General features: G+C 41.5%; 1 protein-coding gene across 3 annotated transcripts in view; it reads left to right on the forward strand.

The window, feature by feature from the left end:
• Positions 1-19,736, forward strand: part of LOC108888772 (sodium/calcium exchanger 3) — an 88,851-nt gene that overhangs the window by 39,524 nt on the left and 29,591 nt on the right. For all 3 annotated transcript variants that reach the window (XM_018684932.2, XM_018684930.2, XM_018684931.2), the window contains 7 exons: positions 86-313; positions 451-861; positions 3,150-3,260; positions 3,388-3,540; positions 6,089-6,185; positions 6,408-6,599; positions 7,101-7,293. In XM_018684932.2, the coding sequence (XP_018540448.1) occupies positions 86-313; positions 451-861; positions 3,150-3,260; positions 3,388-3,540; positions 6,089-6,185; positions 6,408-6,599; positions 7,101-7,293 (1,385 nt within the window). The remainder of the gene's footprint in view (positions 1-85; positions 314-450; positions 862-3,149; positions 3,261-3,387; positions 3,541-6,088; positions 6,186-6,407; positions 6,600-7,100; positions 7,294-19,736) is intronic.

A 19,736-nucleotide genomic window follows, 5' to 3' on the forward strand; every position in this document is an offset into this window, starting at 1 on the left:
AATATGAGCCGGGTGGTTACACATTAGATTAACTGATACAGAATGTAATGGGAACACTGTAATCTGATTTTCACCCCACCTATAGGTGTGCGGTCACAATTTCGAGGCCGGCTCTCTGGGTCCCAGCACCATCGTGGGCAGTGCTGCCTTCAACATGTTCATCATCATCGCCCTGTGTGTGTACGTGGTTCCCGACGGAGAGACACGCAAAATTAAACACCTTCGGGTATTTTTTGTCACGGCAGCATGGAGTATCTTTGCCTACATCTGGCTCTATGTAATTCTGAGTGTCTTCACGCCTGGAGTGGTGGAGGTGAGGATGGAAAAAAATGAAAGTTGATAAGGGAGAGAAGTTTGGGAAAAAGAGAAAGTTGGGTTTTTAAGGAGGGAATTTAAGGAAGTAAAGGAAGAAAGGAAAAGGGTGTTAACTCTGTCTCTTTTCTCCTCTAGGTATGGGAGGCAGTGCTGACCTTGCTCTGCTTCCCCCTCTGCGTGGTCCAGGCCTGGGTGGCTGACCGCCGCCTCCTCTTCTACAAGTACGTCCGCAAGCGTTACCGTGCTGACAAGAACCGCGGCATCATCATTGAATCTGAGGGAGGGGCGGATGGAGGGATAGGAGGCCTGGACGGAGGAGGAGGAGCGCTAGGTCCGGGTGGGTTCACTAAGATGGACATGCTGGAGCTGGACGGACAGATGGCATTGAACTGTCACAGCGGGATGGATGGAGGGTTGATGGAAGAGGGAGGAGCGAAGGATGAGGAGGACGAGGCCAGGAGGGACATGGCTAGGACCCTGAAGGAGCTGAAGCAGAGGCACCCGGATAAAGACATGGAGCAGCTGATTGAGATGGCTAATTATCAGGTTAGAAAGAGTGTGGTTACATGTACACATTTACACACTCACACACATACTACCTGTGTGAGGTAATTAATACTGGGTATATATTTTTAAAGGTGCTATATGTAAGTTTTTGCCATCGCTACATAGCCAACATTAGCATGAACAACTGTTTACTTACCAGGATAGAAGAAACATTTGTGAGTTCAGCATCAAACTTCTTGTCTCACAGTTTTGTTTTCCTCAGTGTCTGATTTTCCAAGACTTATATACTGTACACCTGACAGATTGACACAGTAGCATCCACAACATCATGCATCAAATTTCATATGCAACTCCATTGAAGGTGACATTGTGTTGGAGATGACACTGACACATTCAGCTGTGAACATGGTGTTTTAGGTGACAGTAAGTAGGACAGTTCTTGAAGGTGACAGCACAGAGCTGTTACATAGTGAACATTTCAAAATGTTCCCAAGCAACTTCTGAGCCATTTAACAAATTACTGTACTTTGCATTTCTGTGGCTAATCATAGCAGAACCATCTAAGTAAATTTGCCAACTATTATATAATATAAACAAAGTTATAGAGAAATACATTAACACATACGCAGAAGAAAATAGATTTCCAGGACCCTCCTCATGTAATGTTATGTGCTGACTAAACCACTAGTCTGCTGAGAGGAAGGTGCCAGTTGACTTGATTGACAGCACTGTAACATGCAACCCCTCTGCCATCCCGGTGATTTTTTGCCCGGTAAGTTACATGAACATTAGATATGTGAGAGTGAAAGTTCATTCTTGAGCTTGGAAGCCATAGCTTGGCAAAAAATGTTTAACTCGAAGTCCATGCTCTGCTTTTTTTCTGAGCTTTAAGCCACATCTCACACTGAATTGAGGCTTTAAGGCTTTAAAGACCGTAAGATGTAGTTCTTCTACTTCTGCAATAAGCAGGCAAGTGGACCTCAAGTTAAGATTTTTGTGGAATTTAGTTTAAAGTTTAGTTAGTTTAGTTGAGTTTTAATTGTCACAGCGATTAATCGACTACTCGGTTAATTGGCTCTAATCCGGCTGAAAAAAAGCTGCTGCTAGATGGCTGTCATACACACATGAGCACACACCTCTTTGTTGTGATATTTTTCCACAGTTGCTTAACATTTGGAAAAATGTTAATTCTATGTATACTAATAATCAAATTGGCACATAAAGGATTTCTCAGTTTTATCCGTTGCACACATTTCATCATTTCATCCATACTGAACCATAGAGGCTGTCCAAGTCGCCGCTGCTTTCCCTTTTTCTGCTTCCCTCTCCAAGTAATTTCTTGGTCTTTGCTTTTGGTGGTGAAGGAAGGCAGAAACAGAGTTTAGCAGGCAAAGGTGCACCGGGCAACTCCCAGATGTTTGTTTGCATTCAGACCTTCCTCCCCCTGCAGCTACTGCCTCAGCCTTGTGCTTTAAATAAGAATGACAGCTGCCCTGGAGATTAAACTCAATGTGGTAAATTGAGATTCTTGTGGTCATGATGAATCACTGAATGAAAAATTCAACAATTTTTTTCACACAGTGGTCGGGGAATTGGACCTCCAGTACTGACCTGCTCAGCAAAAACAGATCAAGTTTTTAACTAAATTACTGATTCCTTCCATCTAAAGAGATGCAGATTTTATGAGGATTCTGTGGTAAAATTGCAGGCTCACTTCCTTTAGATTTAAATAAATTGCAGCGTTCCCAGCTCTGATGCCACATTTAATCTAATGATCTCCACAGCCAGAGTGGCCAATTCGTTCATTTTCAATTTGGTGGATCATTAGGATATTAAATTGCAAGTCAGTCATACATTTTTATTGAAATCATTAAGTATAGATTGATAAGGTTCATTACATCAGAAGTATGCAGCTAAGAGAGCGAGCCAACTACGTTACGAAGAGGTTAATCTTAAAGAAAATGGATGGCTGCAATGTTAAATCACTCTTCGTCAGTGTGATTCTACTTATGTACTGAGTTAAACACAAACAGTTGAAGCTCAAACACCAGACAAAACCACATCCCTCATCTTCAAGTGCAGGATCTGGTTCAAATGTTAAGCATCCACCCTTTTGAAGTGTCCTTAATTAACTCAGTGAATCTTTAGCTGACCTTTGACCTCTAACCTCCCTGTGGAGGCACACAAGGATTTTCACATGGGCCTTTCACTGAAGCTGATTGAGAGCTTTTATATAAGTAGGACAAATGTGTGAAACTTATTAAGCTATAAATAACCATGATAGATACAATAAATCACTTTGTTAATTGATTGGTTTTGTTGATCAGGTTTTGATGCAGCAGCAGAAGAGCAGAGCGTTCTACCGTATCCAAGCAACCAGGATGATGATCGGCGCCGGCAATATCCTCAAGAAGCACGCTGCCGACCAAGCTCGCAAGGTGAGACACACACACACACACACACACACACACACACACACACACAGTGTTTTCCCATCCCTTATTTAACCTGAAATCGACAGCAAGAGGACACATCACATCTGACACTGTGTGTGTTTATTTGCAGGTGGTGAGCAGCCATGAGACCCAGGCCCAGGAGGACGACCCTCACACCATCAGGATGGAGTTTGAACCCTCTTTGTACCAGTGCTTCGAAAACTGTGGCTCCCTGAAACTGACTGTTGCCAGACATGGAGGAGACCCTGGAGTTACTGTCAAGGTGTGTGTGGAAGGAATGTGAGACAATAGATTGTTCAGAAAACAGGAATTGGAATGCGTATATGAAAGTGTGTGTGAGAGAGAGAGGGAGACGCCAAGAGACACTGTCAGACATTGTCTGTCTGGCCCAGTCAGACGGAAGCAGACACCAGAGGAAACAAAAATTCTTCTCTGGACTGAGTTCACTCATATCTTTGGCACTTTTCCTAGTGTTGGTCTGATCTAGCTCAAATCATGTTTCTACCTCTAGAGGCTTTGAGCATCCTTGTTCTCTTTTCTGTCTGGTAAAGAGATAGCAGTGGGTGTTGAGAGGAGAACAGAGGAGAGCTTGGAGATACAAAAAAAAACACACTTTCCAGATTTTTAGATTTCAGCTTTTCTTTGAGATGTAACTCAAAAAAACAAACATCTTTTTGTAAAGGCTCATTGATCTGGGGCTTAACGGTAGCCTTATACTCTGAATCAGAGATTTTCTTTCAAGTCTCCCACAGAAGGTCTGTGTCAGTGTAGTGATATCTGATGATTACTTCAGGGGCTTTGCAAGGCTCTCTCTCCTTTCTTCTCCTTGTATACAAATTGAACTATGATGCAACATCAGTGTTGCCTGTCGAGGTATGCAGATGACATGACCTCAGTCTGCTGTCTGCTCAAGGCTGACTTTGTTATGCCAAGTGAGCTTATTTAGCCTTCAGGTTCAGGTTCAAGCAGGATTTCTCAATGAAGCTATTTGTACTTGTTGAAAAGGTGAAAATGTTCCATTTTTTTCACAATCACAGACTAAAACAAAGTTCAAAGAAATTTACACAGCAATTTATCCTCTTAAAAAGCATAGCAATTTTAGCATAAGGTAGCCATTCTAAAAAAGTTTGATTTTTGACAGGTGTAAACATGGAATGGAAAAACTAAACTGCAATGTAAATCCACATTAACTGATTTTTTTGGCCACATGTAGGCAGTGGAAACAAGCTGTAGGCTAACACATTATCTTTAAAGCAAATATGGCTAGCTTGTTAGCAAACAGTTGCATATACATATCCAACAGTCATGGAGCAGCAGGAGTCGTTTGTCAGGTTACCCTTTTAAGCTGTTCTGCACTCCACTGACTCCTGAGGGAAATATTTGGCTTTAGCTGTTAAATGTGCCGCTGTGTTCACTCGCTAGTTGCTAACTTCGTCAGCTTCCGCTGGGCAGGTAGTGCACAGTGGGTTTTTAGAGTTGCATCACTGAAAGCAGCTGTCTACTGTAACTGACAACAAAGCTGCAAGAGTGAACTAAAACAGTAACATGGAAGCTGGAAACCAAAACAATGAGCTAAATGCTAAAACAATGGTAAAATACAGCTAATATGCTCCATTGAACTGTGACTGAAACTGCAGAGTCAAGTGATAATTCACAGTCACTTTGTCTCTATTAACTGCACATTTCAAGTTCACATAGTTGTTTGAGTTTTTAAAAGAAAATGAAAATGTTGATTATAGCAGCTTTAAGTTTGCTAGAAAGAAAAAAATGGGGCAACTGGATGTACCATCCTCAACATAATAAAACATCAGAGAAGACACACTGCATATACAGAACAGCTTGCTCATGCTTCATTTTAGAAAACATGTTGAAGACATCTCAGTGCTATATCATTAATTTCAGTTAATTTATTATTTTCTAAAAATTCACTCCCAGCCAAGCATACATATATGATTGGCTGATAGTTTAATCATATCTGTTCATATCTCCATAACATTAAATGGAACATATCATCATTTTTCTACTTTTATAATGATATGAAGATATAATTTCTCACTTTTTTAAATCAGAAAAATTAAAAAGCAGCACTCCTGATGTCTGAAATATCTAACATTCCTAAAATCAGACCACAGTATGTAGTAGTCCCAGCAATATCAGCTAGCTTAATGGATGTATTCAAAAATAGGTTTAGAGCTGTGTCACTTATACACATTTCATGAAGGGCTAAAAATAGGGCAGAGCCATGAGGATGACTACAATAGCACCACCAACACTGAGTCACTGATTCAGCTTTGCCTACAAACAACTACAAATGATTTTGAAGGAAGTTGAATTTTCTCCAGTTTTACACAAAAGGTAACAGAATCTGATCACTGTTATCTGACTGTTATCCGAAGTAATGCAGGTAAGTTTGTGAGCCTCAGTATAGGATGGAGGGGGTTAATAAACCAGCCAGATGGTGAGAGGACAGACAGAAAGGAGAGGATACAGGGAAAGTTTTGTTGTACTATCTTCAAAGTCTTTATTATCAGACTGTATCTGACCAGAGGGCTCAGTTTAATGAAGCTGTTATTCTTATTCTCTCTCACCCTCTGTTCCCATCTCCCCAAATGCCTCTTCTCCATTTCTTTGCCGTCCTCCTCTATCTCTCTCTTCTTCTCTGTTCTCTGCACTCTTCCTCTCCCTTTGTGTTTATCTGCCCTTTTCATATCTGTTCACTTCTGTTTCATCTTTGACGGCTCTTTCTCGCTCCCTCTGCTCCCCTCGTCTCACCCCACTTCCCATCTCTCTGTGCTCCTATCTCCCCCCAGGTGGATTATCGCACAGAGGACGGTACAGCGAACGCAGGTTCAGATTATGAGTTTGCCGAGGGGACGCTCCTGTTTAAGCCTGGAGAGACCCTCAAAGGTAAAAACAACAGTGACAGCAACCATTCGTGACATATTTTCAAAAAACATGTCACTGAGACTGAGGCTCAAATGGCAGAGGTCATCTGCAGCACCTGAGGCGGATGTTTTTTTTTCTCCTGGCTTTAACAAAATACATGATTTAAGTTTCATTATTAAAATGATTTTGAGTTGCGACATCAACTAATCTGTGCTAATCCTAAAATAACAATTCTTTTGCCAGAGATCACAGTTGGAGTGATTGATGACGACATCTTTGAGGAGGATGAGTATTTCTACGTCCACCTTAGTAACCCTCGGGTGGTTGGTTATCCCGAGATCGGCACTGCCCCTCTGGATGCTAGTGCCACTCCCAAAGCCGTGCTGGGTGACAACCACACAGCCACAGTGACCATCTACGATGACGATCACGCAGGTAAGAGCAACCTGTGAATAACGTTGAAGGCATTCAGATGGTTCAAAGCAGCAGCAGCTACCAACATCAGCCTCCATCTGGTTAACTAGCTGAGTGGATGTTGGAACTGAGGTGAAATTATAAACAATGTTTAATATTTTTTCATCCGCATGGATGTATTGCTTTGCAACAGCATGCAGTCCCAGGATATCCACAAAAAGGTATCATGGGAAGGTTTAAAGAGTTCCACGTTTTCATTTACAGGACTTTGATAACATCCCAAGAGAATGAAAGTGCAGCAGGATGAGTGAAGGGTGGGCGTTTACCTAATGCTTATTATCTTTTATCTGGAGAGAGTGGGTGGTAAACTATTATCCTCTCACTATATATACCGTACACCTTGGAGAGCAAGCTAGTGAGTGAGAGCGTAGGTGTTTATCAACCTCATCTTTCAAGTCTTTCAAGCACTTCTCCCCCTGTGAGGTAATGTGTCCGCTTTTCTTCTTTTCCTTTCTCTCGCAGGTATCTTTACCTTTGAGAGCGCCAGTCACAGGGTGAGCGAGAGCGTAGGAGTGATGGAGGTGAAGGTACTCAGGACTTCAGGGGCCCGAGGCTTGGTAGCTGTCCCCTATCGAACCCTGGATGGCACCGCTAAAGGAGGGGAGGACTACGAACTGGCTGCTGGCAAGCTGGAGTTTCAGAACGACGAGACAATGTGAGTATGGAGATGTTGTCAGTAATTTCAGCTGCTATTGATGCACATTTAAGAATTCCTCTACAGTGTGAGGAAGCATTATATCTCTCCATTGCAGATATACACACAGATGTTTTCTGTATCACCAAAAGCTGAATTATTTTTGGACTGCCAATGACACATTATCCTCTCTCTGTTTCCTTCCTGTGTGATTGACTTACATTCAAAAATCACTGTGTAGGTTGACTGAGCCTTTAACATGCATCCGCAGTATAAATAGCTCCATTAGGTAGATAACAGTGTAATAATGCCACTCTTTAAGGTATGGCCACTCTGCATTAAATTGCTTGCACACGCATGTGCGCTCACATACACACTGACAAAATTGCTCTCGCGTCCTTAGGCACATGCATTTTTAATATGCTGATGTTAGCGGTGTTAAATTGACCAATACATAAAGCGGTTGGGAATGCAGTTTTACTCAGCGCCTCCTGGGGCCTATAAAGCAAGTGCTCTGTGTTTGAGTGTACGTGAGAGGATGTGTGTGTGGTCTTATATATCTACCTGTATGGGGACCAATTAGAGTTTTAGATGGTGAGAGTGAAGATGTTCATGCAAAGTGAGGACATTTTACTTGTTTCCAACTTTTTCATGGTGCTCGTTGATTGACAAGGTTAAAAACAATGTTAGAGTCAGAACATCTGAACAGTGATTAGTGCTAAAAGTGTAATGACATATGACATGGGTATTTATGTCAATGAGTATCTTCACAAATATAATAATACAGATGTGTGTGTGTGTGTGTGTGTGTGTGTGTATTAGGGGCAGCAAATGTTGGCAAAGCCATCCAAAAGCTGTTCATCTGTGGATTGCCCTCAGAGGCTAAGAAGATGGAGTGTGTGTCTACCTGTGTGTTAGTGACAGTGTGTGGTCTTGTACTTCTATTCTTGTAAAAACCAATTTTATTTTTTGTTTGTGTGAGGGGCCATTTTTGTCTTCAAAGGGCTGTTTTAGGATCAAGGCTTGGCTTTATGATTATGGTTAGAATTACATACATGTCAAGGTCATGGGCTGGGGCATGGTATGTACTGTAGTTATGATAGTTAGGGACTAGGGAATGCAATATGTCAGTGAGGGTCCTCATAAATGTAGAAGCCCAACTATGTGTGTGTGCCAGATACAAAATTCATTTAATGGTTTCATGGACAAGAAGCTTGCCATCTGATACCAGCCAGCCTCTAGGTAGGAGTGTCACTACAAGGGCAGTGTGTTTTTGCATGTGTGTGTATGCATCACTGCTCTTAGTGAACATTGAGGTCAGGAAAGGATGAGAGAGGAGTGAGAGGGAGCTATAGAGGGAAAGAGAGATAAGGTAGAGATATACTGTAAGATCAAGGCTGCCCTCTGGTAGCTCTGTAATAGTCCACTGCTGGTGTGTTAGTACAGGAAACTAAGTGCAGGGTTGATGTGAGTGGAGCTGAGATTGCAGCAGATTAGTTTAACTGAAACTGAAACTACTGTTGTTGTGTTTCCTACAACAGGATTACAGAGATATTTTACCCCAGAGAGAATGTAACTTTATGGGTAAAAAATAAGCAACTATAAGCACCTTCCTCTGCTGGATGTGCATTATTATTGCAGGGCTTGTATTTATGAACCGTGTTAGAATCACTCTGGGAATAAAACTGAAACTTTAAATAGGTCTTAGCTTTTGACTAGGACACCCACTTTCAACAAGCAGTACTCAAATAAGTAGTTTTTTTGTAATCCTAATACAAAGGATTCAGCACATTTTAAACTGATCATTTGATGCAGGAAAAGTGAAATGAAACACACTGGATGAATGATGAGTTTCTTCAGCGCAGGTTAAGGTTAAAAATACATCTTGTTAAAACTTGTAAAAGAACTAAAATAACCTGCACACAAATTACTGCTCTTTTTCTCTGGCTATGCTTATTACATGGCTCTAGATCGAGACTAGAATAGCTCAACAACCATGATGGATTGGATGAATATTAATACCTGCAAAACAAATGACACTGTCATCAGCTTCAGCTGTACTGAGTTTAATGCTAATGAGCATGCTAACATGATAGACCAACATGGTGACCATGGTTGACATTTTACCTGCTACACATTTTACTGCTAGTCCTAGCCTCACAGATTTGCTTAAGAAAAGTGTTAGCTTGAGAGGTGTTGTAAAGATCTTCTACAATATTCCACTACCACCATACTGAATGGAGGAAATAGATGGTTGGTATCAGATGCTGAAGGAAAGACGCAAGGGACTTTGCAGATGTTGCTCTGTAAAAGCCAGGTGAGCGGAGTGAAACTGGAGGAGAGGAGGGGATGGATCAATAATCCGATGTTTCCATGTAAAGGAGTGTGAGGAGAGGGAGTGAGGGATGTGGCGAAGAGGAAACCCCACTGACATATTGATCCATTTCTCCTGTTGTTTGTCTTCCCAGTCCACCTTTTCTTCAGCACTCCTTTTATCCTCCATTCTTAATCTCTTGTGTACTCTCCCTCTCTCCACTCATCAGTGCCCACCTGTGCTTGTGCCTTGTTTTCTTTCCAGATTTTACCTTCTTCCTCTCTTTCTTACAGCCACACATACTGTATGTATCTCCTCAGTCAGTCAGTCCATCCATCCATCCACTAGTGTTTCATGACCAGTCAGTTCAAGGCTTAAGGCGGCTTCCTCCCTCATTATCAATATCCCACAGGCTTTCTCTTTTTGTTTATTTATTTATTTTGTTCTCATCTCTCTGTTCTCTCCTCTCTCACCTCCTCAGTCTCTTCCTCCACTCGTTCAGTGGGCGCGCTCTCATAATATCTTTCCCCCTTTATTTTTTCATGGCTTTTCTCACTGCTCCCCCTCTCTGTGTTTGCTCTCCTCTTTTCATCATTATGCTTTTGAGGCCCTTGTTAAAAAATTTCCTCCCTCTTCTACATCAATGTAAACCTGCTTTTATCCGCTGCACTCGTCTTTCCTCCCTCCATATCCTATTTTCCTCTCCTTTCTGTCTTTTTTCCTCATTAAATTTCTTTCTTTAATTGACCTTGAATTTTCTTTGTATAGCCATTTTCTTTCTTTCTTTCTTTCTTTCTTTCTTTCTTTCTTTCTCATCTGTGACAGGCTTTCTTTAACATCTCTCCCCATCTTCCTCCCATCCCCCATATTTCTATTGGTGTATTTTTAGATTTTCCTCCACGCAGGATGAGTTTTGTCATCCCCCTCCTCTCCTCCTCCCTTGTTGCCTCCCTTCTTCACTTTCTCCTCTACCCTCACCTCCCTGTCATCTCACGTCTCTCCTTGCTCCCTTATCCCTCGCTCCTGCGCACTCTCAACGACTCTTCATTTGCATCCTTCTCCCCACTGCCTTTCACCTCTCCTTATTTACACTGTCAGACTTTTCCTCCCCTTTTGCCTTCCTCTCACTCTGCCTGACACCTTTTCATCTTCCTCCACCTTCTCTCTCGCCTTCTCTCCTGCCTCTACACCTTTTCCTCTTCCCTTATTTTATCCTTCTCCTCATCTTCTTCATCCATCCATCTCTGTCGAAGTCTTTACTTAGAGAAAAGGGACTTACTGCCAAGGCAATTTAGCTGGATCACAACCCAGACATAACTCAATGTCCACACACTCCCTCCATTAACTCTTGTCCCTCCTACAGTATGTCTTCCTTCACTCATACATAATAGTTGTTTACCCGTTTTGTCTATTTTGTCTATTTGATGCATTAAAGCAACCTAATATTAATCTGTCACTATCCTTGTTTATTCTGTCTGTTTGGATGAGCTTTCCTAGAAGTTTGAGAAGACCGTAAAGTGCTAGAAGTAGTACTGGCAATTTGAAATGGACTGAGCAATGGGTGGGGGTTAGCCAGGTGCAGCTGAACAGTTTTGAGGAAAGTCTGAAAGGCACTGGAGCTGAACTGACAAGAGCAGAGAGGAGGACAGGGAGAGGAAGTGGAGAAGGAAAAGGACATCTCGGCTCAATTCTCAGTTTCTTTTGCCTCCATTCACACAGAGGTCAGAGGTAAGGTTTCAGCTGAGTGCTCCCTGGAGCTGATTTGATTTGACATCTCGTTCATTTCTACTCCATAATAAGACATCAAGGTCAGTTTTTACCAGTCATAGGGAGTACTACTTGGCTTGTAAAAACAGCTGTAAAGTGTCCTTTGTGGCTCTGGAGGAGGTCTATCAAGTCTGAGAAAATGACCCTGATGACGTCACGGTGACGTCATCAGGGTTATTTCAGATTGAGTTATAAGTGCAGGACGTCCACTTGGCTTCGACCTGGGCCCTGTTTCCCAACGGCATTTTAAGGCTGAGATGATTGTAAAGTCAATTTTATGAACAATCTTAGGCTTAAGAGGTGTTTTCCCACAAGCACCATACTGAAGACACTCTTAGAGATGCACTCGCTCTTAAATACTGCGTTGGGAAACCTGTGTAGGAATTTAAGAGCATTCAGAAACACACTTGTAAAAACACTCCTAAATTCTAACAGCTGTTGTTATTGGGAAACAAGGACCTTCGTGTTTACCAGACAGAGAGGGACTAATGAAAAGATGGTAAATGATGGATAGTGTAGTCAGGATCTCAGTCTTTGCTGTTTTTATCTATCTGCAGTGCAGCTTTATGGAAATATAATGCTAAATTGCCAAAAAAAAAAAAAAAAAAAAATTATTTAGAACATTTGCTAACCAGTTCACCATTCTGTCATTCAAATTATGTAGCAATACAAAAAAATGAGAAGGATGGAGAGTAGTAATTCTTTTCTTATGCAGTCTTATGCAGTTATGCAACCATAAATGCAGACGGAGCAGTGGCAGGAAAAGGGAAAGAATGAGAAACATGGAGTTGTAGAGCGAAGGACAAAGAGGAGAAGAGAAAGGAAGGTGTCTGTGTTTCTTGATTTAGTGATGAAGGAAGAGCAGAAGTGATGGACAGAGGGAGTAAGTGATTGCATGTGTGTCAGTATGTTATTTGTTCGCTTGAGTGGAATTTACTCAGTGTCACTCTGTGGGATATTACTCATATACATATACAGCATACAGCACAGTACATCTATATGTGGACTCTCATTATATACTACAGGAATGGATTGATTCTATTTCTGTTCAGTCAATTAATGCTTCTTTTCTTTAGCTTTCTCTTTCTCGCCAGTTGAGTCTCTCCTGATTTTCTCTCTCTCTCTTTGTCTATCTGCAGCTCTGTCTCTGTTTTCTCTCTGTTACGCTGCTCTTTTTGTTAATCAGAGGTGTGTGCAGAAGTCAAATGCAAAGCGAACAGTATGTGTGTACTAAGTGTGTATATGAGAGGGAGATAGACTCAGCAGGACCAGTTTATTCTTAGCCTTCATCTGACCTGCAACTCAGGGCCGAGTCACAGCCAAAACACAGATGACTGTGTGTGAGTGTGTGTGTTCGTGTATGACTGTGTGTGTGTGTGTGTGTGTGTGTGTGTGTGTGTTTGTGTTCTCCCCTGGCTGCTCATTATTAATTTCAAACAGGTGTCGCCACCAAACTGTGTCAACGGCTGTTCAATTACTGCCTTGCCCTGTGCGTGTATGTGTGTGTATATGAGTGTGTGCACATGCTTAATGTTTTTGTAAGTTAAAATGCTTTTTTTGGGGAAAAAATGTTTTCAATTTGAGATCATAAAAATGATGCTGCTTTTACCTTTTACTGTTTTAACACTGAACAGCATGCAGATGCAGCTAACACAATTGCTAAGGTGGTGCCAAGAAGTGCGTTGCCCCTTGAAGTTTCAGAGGGGTAAATACTGCACCAAACAACCTGAAACACACAACTCAAAACCCCTAGCTGTACTGCTTTAATGTGAACACAGCTTAAGTTGTAAGCTAGTTAGCCTGGCATGCTAATATTTGTAGTTTATTTTAGAGCAGATAAACACTTTTAATCCATGCCTAGGAGTCTTCCTTTTGTATTCCTGGTTTTTGAAAAACTAACCAAAAGACAAGAACCTTCATACTCTACACTGAGTTTGGTTCTAACTACAGCCACAGTCACACCTCCGTGGCCTGCTGTGAATAGTTAGGGTTAGGCAAAGTTCAGACTATAGCACCATTCAATGGGCAGGAAAGATCTGTTATTTTGTTTTCTAATGAGATCATAGAGATCACTGATCACCCTCGAAGTGCACCAGTCAAATTGCAACTCCACAATATTGCATGTTATCTGCTGTAATCCCAGCATCCTTCCATGTTGCGTTATGTGTTAATGAAGCCCAAACACAACGTCTTAGTGTTTTTGACAAAGCTGTCAGAAGAGCTGTGATCATACATTAGCTGCTGGTGAAGGAGAAGTCAGCTTGTAACAACACATTCTCCCTTTGGCGAGATGTTTCGTGGAATTAAGAGAAAGACGCAGGAAATACAAGGAAAGTGAGAGTGTGAGCCTGTGTGTGTGTCTTTGTGTGTATTTGTGGGGGAGTGTGAGTGTAACAGTGCTTGTAAAGTGTTTGATATTTGCAACCTGTTTCTCCGTCTGTCACCAAAGTAGGGTGACTAACCCAAAGCTGTTCCCAAAATAAAACATCCTTTGAACTCCAAATCCCCAAGAGCTGTGCGCTGTCTGTGTGCGTGTGCATGCAAGTGTGTGTGTCTTTCTGCTCATGTACATACAGATGCATTCATGTTTGTGGGAGTGTTTTTGGTTTACTTGCTGCTGCAGGTGCATATGTGTCTGTTTGTGTGTATCAACAGCTCACTACATAGTCATTTATATTGAGTGGCACATTGTCTCTTTGGCTTAGCCCCGCACACACACACATACACACGCACAGACACACGCTTTAGCATCTTTAGCATTCTCCAAACAATCACCATGTCTGCACATTGTGCCCTTCCTGCTTATCAGCGCACTGCTTAATAAACTGTTTATCATTATATTGAGATTAAACTGGTTTCAGACAGTGGCTCGGATTTTATTCGTCAATGTCAGTTTGTTAAAAGTCTAAGCATGTCTTGTTTACCAGATGCGACTGAGAAGACACCAGAATAATCACTGTGCATCATGGGTAATGATGCAATTAACCAATCACACAGCAGAAATATGACACCAGAAGCAAGAATGTTTTATATAAATCATACATGTTGAAATTGTCAGGCGGTGGGTTGTCACAAACACAGCATGAATGTTGGCTGGTTAGTTTGCATACTGCTTCCTGCTGGGCATATTTATGCAGCAGAACTGGCATTAGAAAGTATCCATCCTAAAACCCTTTAATGCGGTTAAAAGCAGCTTCTGGCAATGTTGTTGTCTGTTCATATATTTTTATTTACAAAGAAAAGTGGACAAGCATGATTGCAACATTTTTATATACACTGCAATAATTATTAAGATATTAAGGTCAGTGTGAGCAATGGGATGACCAGCTTCTTGATTTAATTTACTTGATAAATCATCTACTCCGCTATACCCTATTATTTCATTCCTACATCTGCCCAAGTCTAATGATATACCTGCCTGTATTATTTATTTATGGGCCTCATTTTCAAGCTATTTACTCCACTTATTCTTGATTTTAATCCTGTAAGTTAACTCTTTCCATCTCCTGCTGTTTCCATGTACTGTCAACTTTGAATTTTGAATAGAAGGGAGTTGGTTTTAACCAGTTTTGAGTTATTTGAGTCAAAGCTTCGTATTCAACTGATCCCACAGTAAATACATATTGGTCTTTTTCTGTACTGTACAAAATGGTTCTTGAGATTTTGTATAACATTAGACAGTCAGTAGGAACATGCAGCATTTATCGTGCATTTCAGGACTGTTTTCACACTTGGCAGTAGCATTTCTTTCTCTGATTCTCTTCCCGTCTACTCTGCACACCCAGCATCCTTTCAGGTTCAAATAGCCGCCTGCTAATGGGCAGATAAACACTTTCAACTTCCCTCAGTTTCTCTGCCTCCCTCCATTTCTCCCCTTCTCTCCGTTCTACTGACAAACGTCAGGATTCCTCCGTCTAAGGATGACAAGGTTTTCTTTTTTATTCTTCTCTCTGTTTGTTGCCTTAGCAACTTTTGATCCCTCCCTACCATTGTAAGCACAACAAAGAAGAGATGACAGAAAAGACAGAAAAATAGAAAGAAAGATAAAGAATAAAAGGGAGAAATTATAGGGGTAGAAAAAGGAGCTTAGTTGTTTTTTGATTTGTGGTTTTTTCTAAGGATTTGTTTTTCTGCTGCCATGTTTGCGCACTGAACGTTCTGAAGACTGTATTTTATACTCCACATTATTTCTCTCCTCCTTTTCTTTCTTATTCATCTCTTTATGAATTTCTGTAACATCTCTTGTCAGAAGACATCTACCACTGTGAGTGAGTGAGTGTGTGAGTGTGCGTGTGCATGCGTGCATAGGAGTGAGACACACATCCATTGTTTGTTCTTTAATTAGTAAAGGAAAACATTCATTGGCCAAATGGATTATGAAGATTAAAGAGCAAATCACATTTTGGCACAGTCATGGTCTACGTGACAGAGAGAAAGACGAAGGGCAGAAAGAGATAAAGATGGAAAATATGACAGAGTCAGAAAGAAAAAATGATGAGGAGGAGAAAAAAAAATAAAACCAGCCTCTCTCTGTCTTTTTCATTTTGTGCTTCTGTCCTCTCTTTTCCTCTCCTTCTCTTTCCTGCCTCTACTTGTTTCTCCTCCTCCTCTTATTTTCTCTCGCTTCAACCCCCTCCACCACTCCTCTTCATCTCCTCTAATGTCAGAGCAGTCAAAGTTAAGTAGCTTAAGTCAACATCTTTAACAACTTTAGCAGCTTCTCTGAGTGTGTGTGTGCGCGTCCATCCCTCTTCATGTGTGCCGGCCTGTGTGCTTTATGTTTCAGCTGTGTATTAAAATCAATGTGGCAGCCGCCGTCTGTTGTTTGCCTATTGACATTTTATTCCGTACTACAGTAATTCGACTGGCAGCCTCTCACACAGACACACACATACCCACACGGCACCCCTGGCTTCCTCTAAACACAATTTTAACCCATTTTTAATCCCCGCCTCTGGCTCCCCTCTCTCTCTCTCTCTCTCTCTCTCTCTCTCTCTCTCTCAGTGCCTTTGTCTTGCAGTGCTTCTGTATAACAGGAGAAGAGTCTATTGATTTGTGGGTTTAAGATGAAGCCAAAAACCTGACACTTAAAGTTGCAGTTAAGGATTTTATAGTAGTGGTTTAGACAGGTGTATCGAAAGGTAGAGATGTTGCGATGCTAAAATACAAAACAGCTTTCAGTTGAAGCAGCTTTGACTTTGAAATGCTAACCCTGCCGCTTCTGCCTGCGTCTGCCTGTCTGTCTTTTTTACCCCAGTTGTTGTTTCCTCGTTCCTTCCATGCCTCTGTTTCTTTGTTATACAATTCTGCCATTTAGCATCCCTGTCACTCCCTGTTTCTGTTCTCTTTCAGTCTCTCTGTGGCTCTCTTTTTGTACTTCTTAGCCCTGTGGTTGTTTTTTTAGCCCTGCAGTCCCAGCAATTTTCTCTGCCAAGGATACACACACTCACACAAACACACCCTATGGTCAGAGTCCCGCGCCCATACACATACACACATATGCGCACTGAAGCACATGCACATGCTGACTCTTGCCAACGAAACCCTGTGATCAAACCCCCGTGGACTGCACACACCCTGTAATCACGGCTCGCAGACCTACCGTGAGCTGCAGCAACAGGCTGCTGGTCCTCTGCCCTTTCATGCCCATGATTAGAGCCTTAAGAGGGGACAGAGTTACCCACTATACCCTCCTCTAGTCAGTGCTCCCCATCTGCCCCGGGCCTCCCTGTTCCACTGGCCCCCACCCTGCCACGCTGAGACCACATTAGAAGCCCGTGCTGGGTTCACTGACCAACGAGGCCGCGGTACAAGCTCCAGGGTGGGTCAGCTGGGGTGCCACTTTTCCATTTATTTAGTCTGACTGCAAGTTTTGCTGCAACACTTTTTCAGCAGACTGACTGAATTAACTGCTACATGTATGTAATGGGTTGGACTTGGACTTTATGAATTCATCGAATTAATTACACTATCCTGGGATTATTCCTGTTGATATTTCTGTTTTGGAATGACTGGTAGCATCTGTTTCACACCACTGCTCTTGTTTTTGGGAAGAAAAAAAAAAAAAAAAGTCGGTTTCCCATAAATCCAATGTTTTCTCTGTGTGTGCTATGTTTCTTTTTTTCCCCAAACAAACAGGATAAACATGTGGGAAGTGGTTTTTTTTTTAAATTAGTTCTTCACTCCTTCCACCATCTGCCACTGAAAGAGGCTAAAAGTGCTGGAGGAACAGCGCCCTCCTTCTTTGTTCCATAATGCAATCCAGGAAGTGTAACATACAGACAGTTTAGTGTAGTGCAGAGGCCGACCAGACACTGCTATATGGAAGGCGGCCATAATAATTTGAATCTTATTAGCAACTGAATACTTCATACATATTCAAAACTGAATAATAGGTCAGATATTCTAGTGGCTCATTTATGGGTCATATGACTGAGAAATTGTAACCTGACAGGACAGAGGTCCGATTCCAAGTTTTTTTGCCTTGGTAGCATGGATGTTCAAGTTTTTTAATTTAACTAAACTAAAAGTAAACTAAACAAACACACACAGACAAAAAATTCTGTTGATCCACTAATTGTTTTAGCTAATATTTCACAATTTGTTGCCTATAAATTTCAAATCATTTTGGCCTTTCTTTACCCCCATACTGCCAAGTTTAAATTTTTCTCCCCTCTTGTTTCCTCTGTCACCTCTGAACTCTCCATCTGTTTTATTCACACATTTGGCTTCTATCGGTTCACATCTGAAAAAAGTTGGCAAGTAAGGTTTATTTGTCTTTACTCACTTACTCTGTATGCATGGCCTCATTTTGCCTCGTTTAGCCTCTGATTGGTCAGAGGGCATTGTTAAATTCAATTAGAGCTGTGACCTCTGTTTATGCATGATTGGATACTCCTCTGATGGCAGTATCAAGCTAATGAAGTGATGTGAAATGATAATGCAGCCTCAGACTGTCCCATGGTGGGGATTACCAAACTCTTGTCCAGTACACAAGAGAAAGACTGGTCACATTTTACAACAAAGAAGAGAAATAGTCTGATTGCAAAACATTGTAAATGCAGTCTGGTGCAATCAGATGATAAGTGCCTGAATCACATTTTTTCTGAATTTAATTTGACGAGAAAGGGGGTTGGATTTAAATAATATAATTTCCTTCATTTTGTATCTAAAAGCAGGTTAATGCTGGTGGTAGGTGATGATAATAACAGTGTTCAATCAACAGTCTTTCATTCACACTGCTTTTATTCCATAGCTGTGCTTTGGCACTAAAATAACTGAGGTAATCACACTGTGTTACACTGTCTTACATTGCAGAGAAGATTTTTGAGAAAGTAAGCAGTCATTTGTGATAGATGATGTGGTTGTGATTCCATAATTTAGACTTTCGGTCAGGTGACAACAGAAGCTTGTGGCCAACGTGCTAGCCAGTTGGGACAAGCTAGTGTTGGTAAAGCATCTCTCCATTTTCTCTGTGTTGGACCTTAACCATAACGTCTTATTTGTGCTCATCTCATTTTAGTGACTGTGTTTATATTCCTGGTTAGTTGTATTTTGACACATATGTATTTAATATTCCTAATATCTTTATATTGTTTGTTTTGCAAATATTAGCACCATATTTTGTCAGATCTTGCTCTACTGCACAGTCTATGACCAAGAGAATGTTGCATTTCATTACACATTCTACTTGTATAATGATGTATGTGACAGATAAAGATTTATTTTTGATTTGAAGAGGGGAAAAAAGCCCTCTCCACTACATACTCGCTAAATGTCTTCGAACAAGCTTGTTAGCACGGCTGCTGCATAAACGGTTCACGCAGTTTATGCATAGGTTTATTGCTGGTGTGTCTCTAAACACTGTGTACTACATTTTCCCCAGCTCAGTTTTCAAGTCTGAAGTGTAGCGTTTTTCTGCTGTGTCACTACAGTCCTGTCATATCATATCAGTTATGAGGTTTATCACACTGCTAGTGAGCATATCAGTCTCACAAATGAAATAGATTTGTAAGAGCTTATATCATTGGCGACCCACCCATGAAAACCTGCGACCTGTTTGGGGTCGCAGCCCAGAGATTTAGAAACTCGACTCTGACATGATGAATGCACGCTGCTGTGGAAGAGTGATGAGCCAGTTCCTGACTGCACTAGCTCAGGGTAATCTGGTATCATACACACACACGCACACACACACACAAACACACACACACACACACACACACACACACTGATGTCAGAGTGATTAAATCACTAATAGCTTGCGGAGGAGACAATGTGACTCACACAAGCTCTCCATCTCAACTCACATCTCATCGCCCTGCCTCTCAGTACTCTTTCCAATACAGTTCTTCTTCTCCCCATCTGACACCATTTAACTCAT

The sequence above is a fragment of the Lates calcarifer genome, linkage group LG14 (genome assembly GCF_001640805.2).
Source record: "Lates calcarifer isolate ASB-BC8 linkage group LG14, TLL_Latcal_v3, whole genome shotgun sequence".
In the NCBI taxonomy this organism is placed as follows: Eukaryota; Metazoa; Chordata; class Actinopteri; family Centropomidae; genus Lates; species Lates calcarifer.